Below are 14,345 nucleotides of genomic sequence, written 5' to 3'. Positions count from 1 at the left end.
TGAGATTTATAATAGAATTAATAAAGTGATGTTTGTTTTTCTAAAAAAAATTATTATTGTAGTTGTATGAATTATTTAAATTCCAATATTGTAAAACTAAAATTATATTGCAAAACTCTTTTAAGTTTAAAAAATCAGTTTATTTTATATTTCAGTTTATTTTAGCAGTCTGCAGACGTTAAAAAACAAACAGTCTTCTTCTTGCAGACTGCAGACTTTTGGTCCACCTCTTCTGCTGCAGATGTCTGCAGATGTGGTCCGCAGACTGCAGACCTTTTACCTCTTCAAAAACAAACACCACCTTAGTGTTATGGATACAGAATACGGTAAACCCTACAGACAACTTACAGTACCAAACATGCATCCAGATCTCTTAGAGCCAGCTCTGCAAATCAGCACACTATATTTGTCTCGATATTAAATGGAACAAAAGGATGAAACGGGGATCCGAAAAATTATACATACAAACAGAAAAGAACCAAAATAAACCAAATAACCAACCATAACATCAAAAAAATATTTACCCATCTACACTCCTGAAAGTGCCAAGGAAACTTAAGCATACGCCAAGCACACTATATCCGCAATACAAAGTGCAAAATGAAAACACATAACAGAACTTCTATTAAGTTGCATCTATGACTGAACTCCATGAGAACTTCAACGAAACAAATCTTTGCCCAAAAATTACCTCTTCCACTCAGCTCTGACCGCCTTATCTGAAATTTCCAAGTCAACAATAATGGATAGTCATCATGCAGAAGCAGCATACAGGGAGAGAACCTTACTTTAATTGAATATGAGAAAAGAATATTGATAAAGATTCATATAGCAAAGAAAATGACTATCTAGTTCGGATACCATCCTCAAACCGAAACTTGCATGCTAATTACTACATTGAAGAACCACAAGAGCTTGTTTAACTACACATGTAGACATGAACTTGTGTACAACGATAAGAGTCAATTTCCATATCCTACTTAAAGAATGGAGAAAAACTAAGCAGCATATTCATAGGCAATACTGACATTCATAGGCCATAAAGCATCCAATGTTAAGTTGTGTTTAGTGCTTACCATTAACATCTTTAGAGGATGATTGAGATTTGTCACTGGAGATAGCGCCTTTTCCAGCAACTCGAACCCGTGTTTGAGCACTTGAGGACAGTGAACTTGCATTACTATTGGTTGAAGATGGCAGAGAATATCGCCTGTTTAACTCATTTTTCTCAACAACCTCATGGGTAAACCTTGGGGAACCTTGCCCCTTAAGTCTAGCTTTTACAGATTCAGTTGGTGCCATATAACTGGGCACTTTTGGATTGTTATTAAACCCATTTGTCTGGTTATTAATTTTTGCAGGGAAAGAAGCTCTTCTTTGGTTTGCTTTTGAGCCCTCATCACTGACCTGCTCATCCTTAGAGTTCGACTCCCCTGTCACTGACATGTGCTCAATTTTACCATTGTTTTCAGCAGGTGGCAAATCAACAGCAGGACAGACGTTAGGTTCATTAAGAGAAGCATCTTCTGAAGACAATTTCAGATCTGCCTCAAGATTTGAAAGTTTTGATATTGTTGCAGTCACATTGCTCATCTTCTCAGCAGATTCCTGTTCTGAAACATCAGGGTTATTAGAACTGGAAGCTTTTTTCAGAGGCTTCTTTGTTTTCTCATTAACAACCTCAAACTTATCAGCAACCTCCTTTGAAGGGTCAGAAAGCTTTCTTAAATTGCGCTTAACCCTCCCAAGCTCATTTTGTGGATGCTCCCGAACTGAATCAACAGCTGAGTTGCCAGAAACTCTCCTCAGTCTTCGTTTGTTTTTCTCGTGCTCCAAGGTAGAATGACTACATCCATTGACAACTTTGGCATTGGAAACTTTCCGAACACTACGCTTTGTCTTTCCACTCCTACTTGGTGTTGATGTGGATTCCCAGAAACGTGACTTTGTCCATCGTTGAAGCCACTGCCAGGATGAGTTGGGTTCCTCTGGACCATACTGAAGCCGTAGAGGTAATACGGAAGGTGATGAGGCCAGAAGCTGAAAGTGATGGAAATGCATAGTCACATACAGTTTGGAGAAGAAAAAAATCATCGCTAAGTTTGCCCATCTCAAAGAAAAAGGAACCAAGAGAAGAACTAAATCTTTCATGCAAAAATATTTGACTAATGATGCTAGAATTCTAAAGTTTAAGCACTTGGAATAACAGGATTTTTTTTTATCATTTCATGATGTTCAACAGAAAGTGCCACACGTGGGGACCCAAAATAATTAAAGGCATTTTCTAAGATTTAAGTCCTCTGAGCAGAATAAATTAAGCAAGCATTATCAAGAACAAAGAGTAGGAAAAAGGCATATAGATAAACAAGCTTAAAAAGAAGAAGAAGAAGTGCAGGGGGGACACCCAAAATAATAGGCATGATTCTCAGAAGGTGAGATGCAAGACTCGGGCATGGAGGCTCTCAAGATAAAGATGGGAGGCACCCAAGATAACGATGGAGGCTCTCAGGTTTAAATAGGAAAGATGTCTCTATTGTATTGATATCATAAACATTAAGCACCCCAGAGGAAAATAAAAAAACACTAAAGACAACAAAGAGTAAGAATATCCGCAATACAAGTGCAAGTTTGAAGCACCAGAAATAGGAGCAGTGATGTGCTCACAATATATGAATCAAACAACTAGCGTGGTCACAAAAGCAGGAATTTTAGGAGCATGAAAATGTCCACTAAAGGCCAAACATCATGAACTTTCTATCAGCAAAGTTCTTGTTTACATGGTAAGCAGAATCCAATAGTAGTACGAGAAAGTAAACCATACCTTTTGAACAAACACATTATTTGATAAGTTCTTCACCTTAGAAGATGTGCTCACTCTGACAGAGTCCACGCTTTTAGAGCCCTGCTTAAATAAATAAAAAATAGCTAGCTTAGAAGCATGTTGTGTAATTAGCTACTCAAAATGCCACATTATTATTGCAGGGTGACTATATCAGTGCCCATGTTAATATCGATATAATCACACACAAAAATACCTTTATTCTCATAGACCCTTTACAAAAACAATAAATATAACTAGGGTGTACAAGGTGGTGGTTAAGTTTTTGTCAGGATAGCAAGAAGGGGCAAGCAAGCCATCATCCATTGGTCAGTTAGAAAGATCACCTGAAGCAGTCTTCGATGTTTTTCCTGTACGTCAATGGCAATATTTGAACATCTGACCTTTTGACCACGAGCTAGTGCTTGCAACTTAACAATTCCCCATGTACAGCATAAAGTAGCAACAGTTTGTCTTCTAACCAAGTGACCACGAATAAGTGCTTGCAGCCTTATGATGCCCTTGAGAGTTCGAAATGCCCGGCGAGCCTTCCAACATTTCATATTGTCATCAATAAAGCTACACAATTTTAGGGAGGATAATAATCCTAATATAAGGACATGCATAAGTTGACAGCAGATTCTACCCATACTTTTCAAATTTTGCATTTAAAAGTCATATAAAAACTATAAATCAGTAGGTGGTCAATTATTTACAGATTGAAATATCTCTAAACTTCAGTATATTTGTATGAAAATGATCTATGTATTAATCTGAAAACCAAGTTTAGTCAAATGAGTGGTTGACTACCCAAGTTACTGTAAATTGTAATCAATCCCTCAAAGAATTTTCATTCACTTACACTTCCTATGCTCGTTTTTGTCAACAGCAAGGGGCTAAATTTAATACACACAGTAAGAGAGTATGAAATAAATATAAAACATAGAAGCAGCAGCCAAATGTAGAGTCTGGCATACCATGAAAGTATGAATCGATAACATCTCATTCAATCCTTGCATATCCTTAACTTTAAATAAAGACAATCATGACCAACAACATAAGGCATGATGCATAGTGACAAGGTTTGAATATTACCACCCAAATGCCAACTCAAGCAAAATAAGCAGAACAATGACATGCATTCAAGTTAAGTTGCCGCCAAAAGTAATTAGCTTTCACACAACTGAAAGAAGACTATAGTAGTAAACAAACTTCATTACCCTGCATGACCTTTAAGTATAACAATAACTTTTAAAGGGAGAGTAGCTACCAGATAACCTCTGAAAGCAGCCTGTGCTGTCGCAGCAGCTTGGTTAAGCCTAATCCTCTCAGGATCTTCTGGGTTTCCAGAATCACCAGCAGTGGCATCATTTCCATCCGCTATTGGAGATGGAGTATTTACCCCATCATTTGGAAATTGGGCAGGTATACCCTTCTCAGAGTCCACCGCAATCCAAGCGCTGCTCACTGGAATGGGTGCTGAAATTGATGGAGAATCCGCTGATAGGTCAGATACAGTTACCTTTGAAGAAACCAAAACCTCGCCTTTATTTGCAGAACTCTGCACATAACAACAATTAGAATATACAGCATTTCTGATCTTAAAGTGCTAATTACTATTTGAAGATAGTCAGTGCTATCTTACCAGCTTCTCTCTTCCTTTTGAGAAATTGGACTTTGAAGATTTCTTCCCAAGAAGCAAGGTCTTGATCCATTTTGCTGGAGATTTTCCCATGTCAATTGAGCCCAGAAATAAATTAAAATCCCAAGTTTCAAAATCTGGAAGTCTGCAAAAGTCATGCCCAACTAAAACCTCAGAATTTAGCATGTTAGTATTAAAATAAATGAAAGTTCTTTAAAAAGAATATAGCATTTTAAAACAACCAAATGTTCTCAATGTCTTTTAACAGTTTGTAATTAATGGCGGTCAAAATGTTACTACACTACATAATCAATAGCTCGTAAGTTACAATAAAAGACGAAAATATAATTCAATAAGAAAAACACAAATTGATACGAACCGGATAGCAACTGAACCTGTAGAACTTACACAAGCAAAATAAAGCCAAGAAAGTTGGAAAATTTACGGTAATTTAAAAAAAAAAATCGTAATCTTAACAGTACAAAGAAAAAGACTAATGACATTAGTCCACGTCTACTTAAGTGAAGGAAAATAATATAGCTAAAACCAGTAAATAAAATTCAAATAGAGGGGGAGAGAGAGAGAGAGCGTGTCGGTGGAACTGGAAGTCAAAAGCTTTTACCTGAAAAATGCAGCAAACTTGAAGCTTTAGTTCGCTAGTAAGCTGCCACTCCTGGGGAGAAATGTAAATGGTAATCATTCAGAGATCTGAAGAACGAATCTCGTGTTCATATTTAAAACTATTGTTTCAAGCTTCAAAAAAGGAAAGAAAGTGTAATAGCAAGAACAAATAAAAAAACTGAAGCATTGAAGATCGTACCGCGATGGATTCCTCGAACAACAAGATTCTCCAGCAATTTCTTTTGTTTTTTCGGCCGGGCAGTGGACTGGGGACTGAATTTCAAATTAAATTGATGCTAAGCTAAGAAATAGATGAAAATGGCCTGCAAAAATCAAAGAGTTAATTGCACTTGACATCCCTAAATTATCTCTAAATTTTAAATTGATTCATAAAATCTAAAACATTCTAATAGGAATATCAAATTATTAATGTTGCTTTAATTAGATTTTTTTATCGATCTATCTGTTGAACATTAAATACAAGTTCAGATATGAAGTAAAATATAAATATTAATTTAGATATTGTATGAATAATTTGAAGCTAATACGTAAAAAGATATTATAATATAAAAATTAATAAATTAATATTTAAATCTAGAATGATAAAATAATCCGATTGAAAAATATTAATAATTTTAAGATTAAATTAAAATATTTAAAAAATTAAATGTTATAATATGAATGTGCAATTTACGAAATTAACTAAAAAATGGGTAAAATAAACCACGAGAAGATGGTGTAAACTATAAATATTTGGGTAATGTGATCCGCGGGAAAGTCTCACGTGCGGTAACCTTAATATATGGTTAAAGAAATGAGTTATCGGTTTTGTTATTATTTTTTTTAATAAAACCGGTAAAAAATTACTAGAAACATTATTATTTCTACTGGTTTTGTTATTATTGGGCATTTTACCGGTTTTGTTAATATATCCGGAAAAGTACTACCGATTTTGTTATTTTTTTCTATCGATTTTGTTATTATTGAGCACTTTACCAGAAATGTTAAAAAATAATAATGTTTTAAGTAGAAATAATAATGTTTCCAGTAATTTTTATCGGTTTTGTTAAAAAAATAAAACTGATAGTACATTTCTTTAACCGTATATTAAGGATGTCGCACGATTGGCATAATGTGTCGTTTTCGGTTTTAAATGAGCCTAAAAGGTGGGACCCTTTTAAACGTAAATCCAAGTTGAAGAATAATATATTAAAATAATCATCCATATTTGACCATTTAATTAATTAATTAATCTTAGTCATATTTTTATATATTTTTTAAAAAATTAATTATAATAATTTTAAATATTTATTGTTATTTTTCCATTCCACTATATGTGTGTGTATATATATATATATGGCAAGTCCATTTTTAAAAATTGAAATTTATTTTTCAGTGTTTTATCTATCACACTTCACTAAAATATTGACTAACACGCCCTATTATTCTCTACTATTCTATCAATTTAGATTTTTTCAGAATTTATTTAAAGATCACAAAATTCAACTTAAAACCCATAAAAATGACTTTGATTTATAATCTTTATCATTCGATCAATGTGAAATCAAAATATATAAGTTATCTACTTTTCCTCCATCTTTCCACCATTGAGATATGGAAGAAGATTTTTCAGTATTATAAAATCAAAGGGACCAAAAAAATTACGTTTCAGGAGAAATTCATGAGTTTTCTCATAAAATGAAAAAAAAATCCATCAAGTGGTCTCAGTGATAAAAGGGAAAGTTATTCTCTCTAGAGGTCCTCAGCGGTAAAACAATCAAAACATGAGAAAGTTGAAAGTTGAGTGATAAAATTAAAATTTTTAAAGTTAAATGACCAAAATAAGAACACAAATAAAGTTGAGTTATGAAAAACATAATTTATCCTATTATAAATAATACATTAGCCAATCCTTGCAAGCATAATTTAAGATTTTAAATTTTAGTAATTATAATAGAAAGAATACAAAGATTGAATTGATTGATACAAAGAATACAAAGATTGAATTATGAAAAACATAATTTATCCCACATGCTTTATATGGGCACTTTTGCCTAATAAGGGTGGTTACTACCTGATGAGATTTACTTTCTTCATGGACTAGAATGATTAGCTCCACTAAGGGTGGTTATTAAACATTGATTTGATTGATTGATACTTTTGTGCCGAAATTACAAATTAAACTGTGTGGAAACCCAACTTAGCAACCTTGATTACATATCTCGGGAGGTGCGAACAATTTTGGCCTCTTAATACCAGTTACATTGGATTCTCAGAGCTGTTTGCTCATTCGCTCACAAGCGGCACCAGCAGCACCACCTTTAGACTATCACAACCTTGGTCCCAGGCAATAGTCAGAGACCGTCTAGCACTCTAGCTATGGCAAAAAGGAACACTTCAACAATATATTGACATACAATATCTGCAATATTGATGACCACGCATGGAAGACAAGGGTTTCAAAAACTTGCCTCCGACAGTGTTTGTTGTAGCTAAGGATAAGCAGTGGCAACTATCTCCCAGAGTTCCCCCAAACACTTCAGTGGGACAAGATTTCCTCACTTACAATAGCCCCCAGTGAAGTGATCAGGGGAACTCCAGGGAACACCTGACCTCTCCTTTCTCGTACCAACATTTTGCACGCAGGGTTCACTTCACTCTATATAGGCAAGGTTCAATAAGCTTAGCTTTCACGTTGTTGGAATTGAACATGCCCAATGTTTGAGGCAAAATGAAGGGTATACCAATAGAATAAAGCTGGAAAGAGACATTTGGTTGATTGTACAACAACAATCAACGGACACCACTTGGATTCTTTTACCTCCCATTTATCCCATACTAGCGTCTATGTTCACTTGCCACGGACTTCTCTCTTGCTGAATGAAACAATCAGCACAACCACTGAATTAAAAGTTGATTAGCAATGTTAATTGGCATTTCAGTTAGACCATAAGCTTCTATCTGTGAGATCTTAAACATGATTATAAATTGTGAAAAATATACAAACATCGTAGAATACACAGGTTGCCAGATTTTCCTTTATTGGGACAATTAATCCTCTTTGCGAATACCATTTGTATGTGTAATAGAGATAGCTTGTCTCCTGGTCCTGGTTGCTTCATGTGGAAGCATCTGCTGATGAACCTCAATTGTTTTCAGTATTGCTGATTGTTTGGTTTGATTCCTGTGAGACAGAATATGTTCGGATAACTCCCTTGGGGAAAAAATAATCTAGACGCAATAACAGACTAGATACATCCTTGGGAAAGATTTTCAGGTCAATAAGTTGCATAAAATTCTAGCCCTAAGTATGTTTATTCTCCATCCAGCATTTCTTTCTTCACCCCCATAGAATCCTAGTTGTTAAACATTCATACAGGCAACTCCTAGATAAACATTCATGCAGATATATTGAAGTTACTACGAGCAATGCATGAATACAACACTTTCTAAACTACGACAATGACATAAGTGTAGGAAAAGTGTGGGGAGAACTCAAATCCACAGCTCGAGAATATTCTCTATCTCATCATCTCTAATCCCCCAAACGCCATGATCAAATAACTTCTCATGTATGTATTCTGTTTCGTATCTACTCTGATTGGTTGAAGGGTCAAGGTTACTGAAGTGTTTGGGGGAACTCTGGGTAGCACCAGACACTGATTAGAACGATGAACATACAAAGCCTTAACTATAAAGGCAAGGTTAGTGGATATAATAATCGAAATACATGCATGCAACTGATTAAAATTATATATATATATATATATACACACACATATGTACTCTTTGGATTCAAAGCTTTCAACTTTGAGCCTAATATACAAATATATGTGTTTTTGCTTCAATAAACCATGGCATTTCTCAAACTGTAGAAGGCCTTGAGCTCCATCATTTAACATATTCCATTATAGTTGAATTGATTGTACAGGATATTCTTCGCACAAGTCTGAAGACCAACTTGTAAAAGATCTCTTTTTTCTTTTCTGTGTCAAAATGTCAATATCTTTGTATTGCTTCGTCTGCCATAAATAAGACACGTATTTACAACAGTGTGGCAGTGGTGGCCATTGTTAACATGGGAACAGTGTGAATGAGGGCTCTATCTCTATCTTCCTGCCACTAATAAAGTTAATCCTTTGTAATCTCTCATGGCACCAAACTAACTGATCCGAGTTTATTTTCGACATGTTTATCACTCTCAAAACCAATTTCAGTTCAACGTGAGCGATGAACAATGCATGATCTAATAGATTCCCTTGATGTTGTTGCCTTTGGAACTTCTTTATTATACAGTTGGTGCCTCTCTGGATCTCCTTAAGCCTTTTCTCCTTCTGCAATAATATGGGAATGAAAATTTAGAATTCGGATTGATAAAACAAAAAAAAAGAAATGTATTCAAAGAGGTTCAGGGAAACAATTAATCAAACCTTTTGAAGATCTGTTTTAACATCCATCAAGAGATCGAGATCGATAGGGTCATGCGGAGCAACCTGTGATTGAAACGGAGCCTTGGAGGTCGAATTTGGTTCGTCTTTATTGGCTCGGAGGAATTCCCAGAAAACATGCATTGATTCCTCAATGATATCTTTTAGCATCTCACTTGAGACTGCATCTTCCTTATACTTTGAGCAATCATCTGCAAGAGCATATCCAATATTTGTTTTAGAGGCTAAACTTAAAACACATGTTGGAGATTGTATAGACTACCTTTGATAACCGGAACCTGAAGAAGATGTCGAACCAAACATCGGTAGTTGACATAATTTTCAACTCTGGATCCGGTTCGAAACGGTTCGTCCTCTAAGAATCTTTGCAAAATGACTTGAAAACGTTGGAATTCACCAGCAACTTGGTTATACCGATGAACACCAAGGGTGTTACATTCCAACAACTTCTTCACTTGTCCAAATTGCCAATGGAGTATTGTCCAAGAAAGACATATTTGTCCAACATAGACTGTCTCAGAGTCATTGTGCAAACCTCTAATCAACTTCGTGGTTGGGTCAGCTCCAGCCTTCCTTCGTCTGAATGACAAGGCTTTATGAAGTGACTTAATTGCTGGTGCTGAAGATTTTGCAAGTGTGCTCAGTTGAATCGGTACATCTTTTAGTTGAAGTAAACCTAAGTAATCACATCCAACAAGGGGGATTTAGAATCTTAAGACATGTTCTTTTAGGGTACCTTAGAATCTTAAGACATGGGTTGATAGATATCATCGGATGGCTTTAAGAGAGCACAATCTAACAATGAATATGCACCTCTAAGAGAGAACAATCTAATGGCATCATGGATTTGTGAAAAGAAATTGGATGCACATTTGTTAGTGAAATAGTGATGGGAGTAAAGAGGGGATAGAGACCCACCAAGCAATTGAGTTCTTTCAAAATATCTCTTTCTTAAAAGGAGAAAGAAGACAATAGCCTCCATAGGTTAATAAATATGGGAAGCTAGGTGGTATCTTATGCTATTTGAAGCCCTTAGATTATATGAGACAACATGGACCCAAAATTATTTGATTAATGGTCTAGAACGATTGCAATTGTTAAAAAGGTTAACTTTTAATTTTGGTCCCTCTATCATACATAAATTTGAATTTAGTCTTTCTAATTTAATTTGATACAATTCTAGATAGAAGACTGTTTACAAGTTTTTTTTTCTTCTTAAAACACCTATTCTAACTTATTATGTTTATATGGATTTTTCAAGGTAAAGTAAATTAGAGGTCACTGAACTATTCTCAAATAATAGTTTTGGTTACTGAACTCTTAAAAGTTACAAAATAATCGTTAAATTTTATCGAATTATTATAAAATGATCATTAAATTTTATCAAACTTTTACAAAAATGGTGACTAAATTCGTCAAACTTTTACACTTATTACAACATTTCAGTGACCATTTTCTAATAAATTGATAAATTTAATGATCGTTCTATAAGTTTTGAAAGTCAAGTGATCAAAATGATTGTTTGTGTACAGTTCAACGACTTTCGATGTACTCTACTTTTTTCACAATGGAAGCAAATTAAAAAATACGATCATTTTAAACCAAAAGGGTTAATGGTGTTGTCTATTTGAATTATATTATTAAAAATAGAGAATCAAATTATGTTAGATTAAAATATTGTGATTAAATCTCAATTTTAAGCATATTAGAAGGACCAAACCATAATTTGGCCTTTAAAGTCATTAGCTTTTACGGTTCAGTAAATCCTTACTCTGAAATGATACTAACGTCAATATTTTTATCATTAGTACAAATTATTTCACTTGACACCAGTGTCAATTTTAACATGCTTAAGTATATAAGATAAAATTATGAGTAGATTTAGAGATTGCATAAAAAAAATGAAGAATTCAAAAACTTTAATAAAAAAAAAGGTAATTAGTAGTAATACTTACTGATTGCATGCATGGTCTGGGAATTCAGAATGTCAAGTTTCCTCATCTTATGAGAGTAGCTCTTGTAAACCTGTTGGATTTCAGCAATATGATGTTTGTGATCATATCTTTCGTCAATTTGCAGTGGCCCAATCACCATCTTTGGGGACTCGAAATCTTCGAAAATAGTAGCAAGTCCACCTGTTCTCGCAATCTTCACTTCCATTTTCAGCCGCTCCATCAAATCATCATCATGCTCCGAACCAAACTCTGAATCTTCATCTTCTTGCATGTTTCTTCCTCTGGTCTTTACTGGGGAAACCATTGGGTCTGCTTCTTTATCATCTTTTTCAGACTGTGTTTCTCCATGATTGATTGGCCCTTTAAAGACTGTTGTTTTGTCACATGGAATCCTCGTGTTCCGTTCATGGTTTTCGTGTTCCACGTTTTCTTGGCGCCATTTTTCCAAATACTTATCAATTACGGAACTCTCAAAAAAGTCATCAGTTTTCTCTGAAACAAGTTGATTATCTTCAGTTTCAATCTTCGCAATGAAATTCTCAACTGATTCCTTTGTTTTTTCTCTAACAACATATTTGATGTCTTGCTCTGGCTGCTCGATAGTTCTTTCAACAAGTGAATTCCTGAAAAAATCCTCTTCTTCTTCTTCTTTCATATGTTTCTCAAAGTCGAAACTCTTTTGAAAGGAAAACCTCAGAGCACATTCCTCTGTTTTGTCTTTGTAAACAGCATTTGCTTCCTCTGCTCTCTGCACCTCAACCTCGACGTTCCCAATATCAGCACCGACAGAGTCCGATGAATCAAGGATTCCACCATTGCAATCGGCAGAGTCATTTGAACCCATATAGAGCTCATGCATGGTAAAGCTCTTTGTCTTTGATTCTTCAATGAATCCACTAATACTTTTTCTATACATAAACTCATACTTGCTAGTGCTCGCCGCCATGGCAGAACTCTCTCCTCTGTTTCCTTGGTCAACGACATGATCATTTCTATGTCTTTCGTTGAACTCATAAAAGTTTGAGCCCAAATCCTCAAGGTATCCATTGATTGGCAACCTGGAAAAGACCCGAACAAACAGAGACAAGCATTAACTAAAAAGGAAATATAACACTTTAAAAAGAAAAAACATAAAACAGAGAGGTAATACCTGAAGAATGATTCAATGAACTTGAAGAGAAAAACCCAGAAGGAATTAACGACTCGAAACACAAAAACGAAATCAAAATGGATTATTTTCAACATGATGAATCTGTTGGCACCCATTGATTCGATCAACCCTCTCATTTCTCGATCTTAAGCAAAGCTACAAAAGAAGTAGGACGGTCCACTTGTTAAGAAAGTGGAATCTTTGGAGCTAAGTTGATTGACGAAAGGCGAAAACTTTGGCCAGGACATTTATTTTAGACAAATGAAAAAAAGAAAGCTAATTGTCTAACGGGAAAAATGATATATGATTTATTTATTTTTATAAAATTAAAAGTTACAAATTAATATAATGATAAAATTATATTTTATTTGTGAACAAAATTTATAATAAAGTTTAACTTCAATTTTTTTTATGAATTAATGTTAGAACTCTTTGTTTGAGTGAAAGGCTCTTTCTTTTTGATGAATTATATTATGGGATTTGGTCGGTGTTTGGAGTTAAAGTTTTCTTTTCTTTTTATAACCATTTATAAAGTCTATTTTAATTTTAACCCAACGTGGGAATTTGATAAATATATGAGATCATTTTATTAGGTAACAAATAACTTCATCAATAGCGATAAAAGCTTGACCTGTTAACATCAATCTTTAGTTAGCGCTTAAATTCATATGGTAATTAAAATATTTAGAGTACGTTTGATTTTAAAAATAAAAATAAAAAATATTTTTATTTTCTAAAAAATTATTATAAAAAATATATTTAGTTGTAAAATTAGATGACTTTTAAGGAAGGCTGTTGGGAGCTAGGATATTACAAAAACATCGGTGCATGCTCTGTATTAGGGGCTGAATTATGGGGAGTGTTGGAAGGACTCAAGAATATATGGGAAAACGGGAGCGAAAAAGATTATAATTAAGGTTGATAACATGATTGTGTGGAAGAACCTGAAAGAAAAAACTACTTCAGCAATAGAATCAACACTACGCTATCATATCGACGTACTTATGAAGAGAAAATGGGAGATTAAGATTGGCCATACACATCGGGAGGGAAACCGAATAGCAGACGGAATGGCCAAATTGACACAAGGCGAATCAACTTTACAACACAAAGTACCTGTACCTCCGGTAGAACTACAGGAGTTGGTGCGTAAAGAGAGCAGCAATTGGAGAAATTAGGATAGACATTCACATTCCTAGTTACCGGAAGGAAAATAAACAATATTTCCATTAAAATTGTTTTGAAAATTTAAAAACAAAAACACATCATTTAGAATTTTAACTTAACTTACACGAGTTTTCTAACAACAATTTTTTGATTTAATGGTATCTGAAAATCTCAAATTTTTACATAAAAATCAATGTGGTCCCTCAATTTTTTTTACTCTCAATGGGATCTTTGAACTGGTTTTTTTAATAATTTAATTCTTTAGTGGTTTTATATAAGTAATTTAAAAAAAATTAAATAAGTCTTCAAACATTCTAAACAAATCAATTAGGCCCTTGCACTTTGTTAAATAATTAATTAAGCACATCTACCACATCATTATCCATCTTGTATTATCATGACAACATCGTGAACTATCACATCAACATTATAAATTGTCATGTAAGCTTTATGAACTGTTAAGTAAGTGTCCTTACTATCAACGTTTGATTTCGTTGATCAAAAGATTAAATTGAATTTTCTTAGTTTAAAGATCACACTGAGT

The 14,345-nt window shown here is 34.2% G+C and overlaps 2 protein-coding genes across 6 annotated transcripts; both read right to left on the bottom strand.

Moving 5' to 3' along the window:
* Nucleotides 1–386: 386 nt before the first annotated feature.
* Nucleotides 387–5,308, bottom strand: LOC120156386 (protein IQ-DOMAIN 31-like). Of its 5 annotated transcripts, none has more exons than XM_039167702.1 (8): nt 5,281–5,308; nt 5,083–5,133; nt 4,464–4,605; nt 4,089–4,379; nt 3,166–3,366; nt 2,822–2,905; nt 1,077–2,040; nt 387–719 (listed from the first exon to the last, which is right to left on the bottom strand). In XM_039167702.1, the coding sequence occupies exons 3-8, from the start codon at nt 4,551–4,553 to the stop codon at nt 688–690; spliced, it is 1,662 nt and encodes a 553-aa protein (XP_039023633.1). In that variant the 5' UTR covers nt 4,554–4,605; nt 5,083–5,133; nt 5,281–5,308; the 3' UTR covers nt 387–687. The 5 variants fall into 5 exon arrangements, with proteins under 5 accessions (XP_039023633.1, XP_039023634.1, XP_039023635.1 ...); XM_039167703.1 differs by having other exon boundaries at nt 5,083–5,124; nt 5,281–5,298; XM_039167704.1 differs by lacking the exon at nt 5,083–5,133 and having other exon boundaries at nt 5,281–5,297.
* Nucleotides 5,309–8,962: 3,654 nt separating this feature from the next.
* On the bottom strand, nt 8,963–12,906 carry LOC120156387. Its single transcript, XM_039167706.1, has 6 exons — nt 12,635–12,906; nt 12,239–12,542; nt 11,485–12,201; nt 9,792–10,205; nt 9,512–9,720; nt 8,963–9,415 (listed from the first exon to the last, which is right to left on the bottom strand). The coding sequence occupies exons 3-6, from the start codon at nt 12,137–12,139 to the stop codon at nt 9,155–9,157; spliced, it is 1,539 nt and encodes a 512-aa protein (XP_039023637.1). The 5' UTR covers nt 12,140–12,201; nt 12,239–12,542; nt 12,635–12,906; the 3' UTR covers nt 8,963–9,154.
* Nucleotides 12,907–14,345: the final 1,439 nt, after the last annotated feature.

This window comes from Hibiscus syriacus, unplaced genomic scaffold (assembly GCF_006381635.1).
Source record: "Hibiscus syriacus cultivar Baekdansim isolate YM2019G1 unplaced genomic scaffold, ASM638163v2 tig00111220_pilon, whole genome shotgun sequence".
Classification (NCBI taxonomy): domain Eukaryota; kingdom Viridiplantae; phylum Streptophyta; class Magnoliopsida; order Malvales; family Malvaceae; genus Hibiscus; species Hibiscus syriacus.
This window is presented reverse-complemented; position numbering and strand designations above follow the sequence as displayed.

Bases quoted from the DNA above. Each gene is read 5' to 3' on its own strand.
- LOC120156386 (XM_039167702.1), bottom strand. From the start codon at position 4,553: ATGGGAAAATCTCCAGCAAAATGGATCAAGACCTTGCTTCTTGGGAAG. The intron at 2,906-3,165 runs GTGATCTTTCTA...TATTTATTTAAG, and splicing joins AACATCGAAGACTGCTTCAG to CAGGGCTCTAAAAGCGTGGA. The intron at 2,041-2,821 runs GTATGGTTTACT...CATCACTTTCAG, and splicing joins ATAATGTGTTTGTTCAAAAG to CTTCTGGCCTCATCACCTTC.
- LOC120156387 (XM_039167706.1), bottom strand. From the start codon at position 12,139: ATGAAAGAAGAAGAAGAAGAGGATTTTTTCAGGAATTCACTTGTTGAA. The intron at 9,721-9,791 runs GTAGTCTATACA...ATGCTCTTGCAG, and splicing joins TCAGGTTCCGGTTATCAAAG to ATGATTGCTCAAAGTATAAG. The intron at 9,416-9,511 runs GTTTGATTAATT...ATATTATTGCAG, and splicing joins TTAAAACAGATCTTCAAAAG to AAGGAGAAAAGGCTTAAGGA.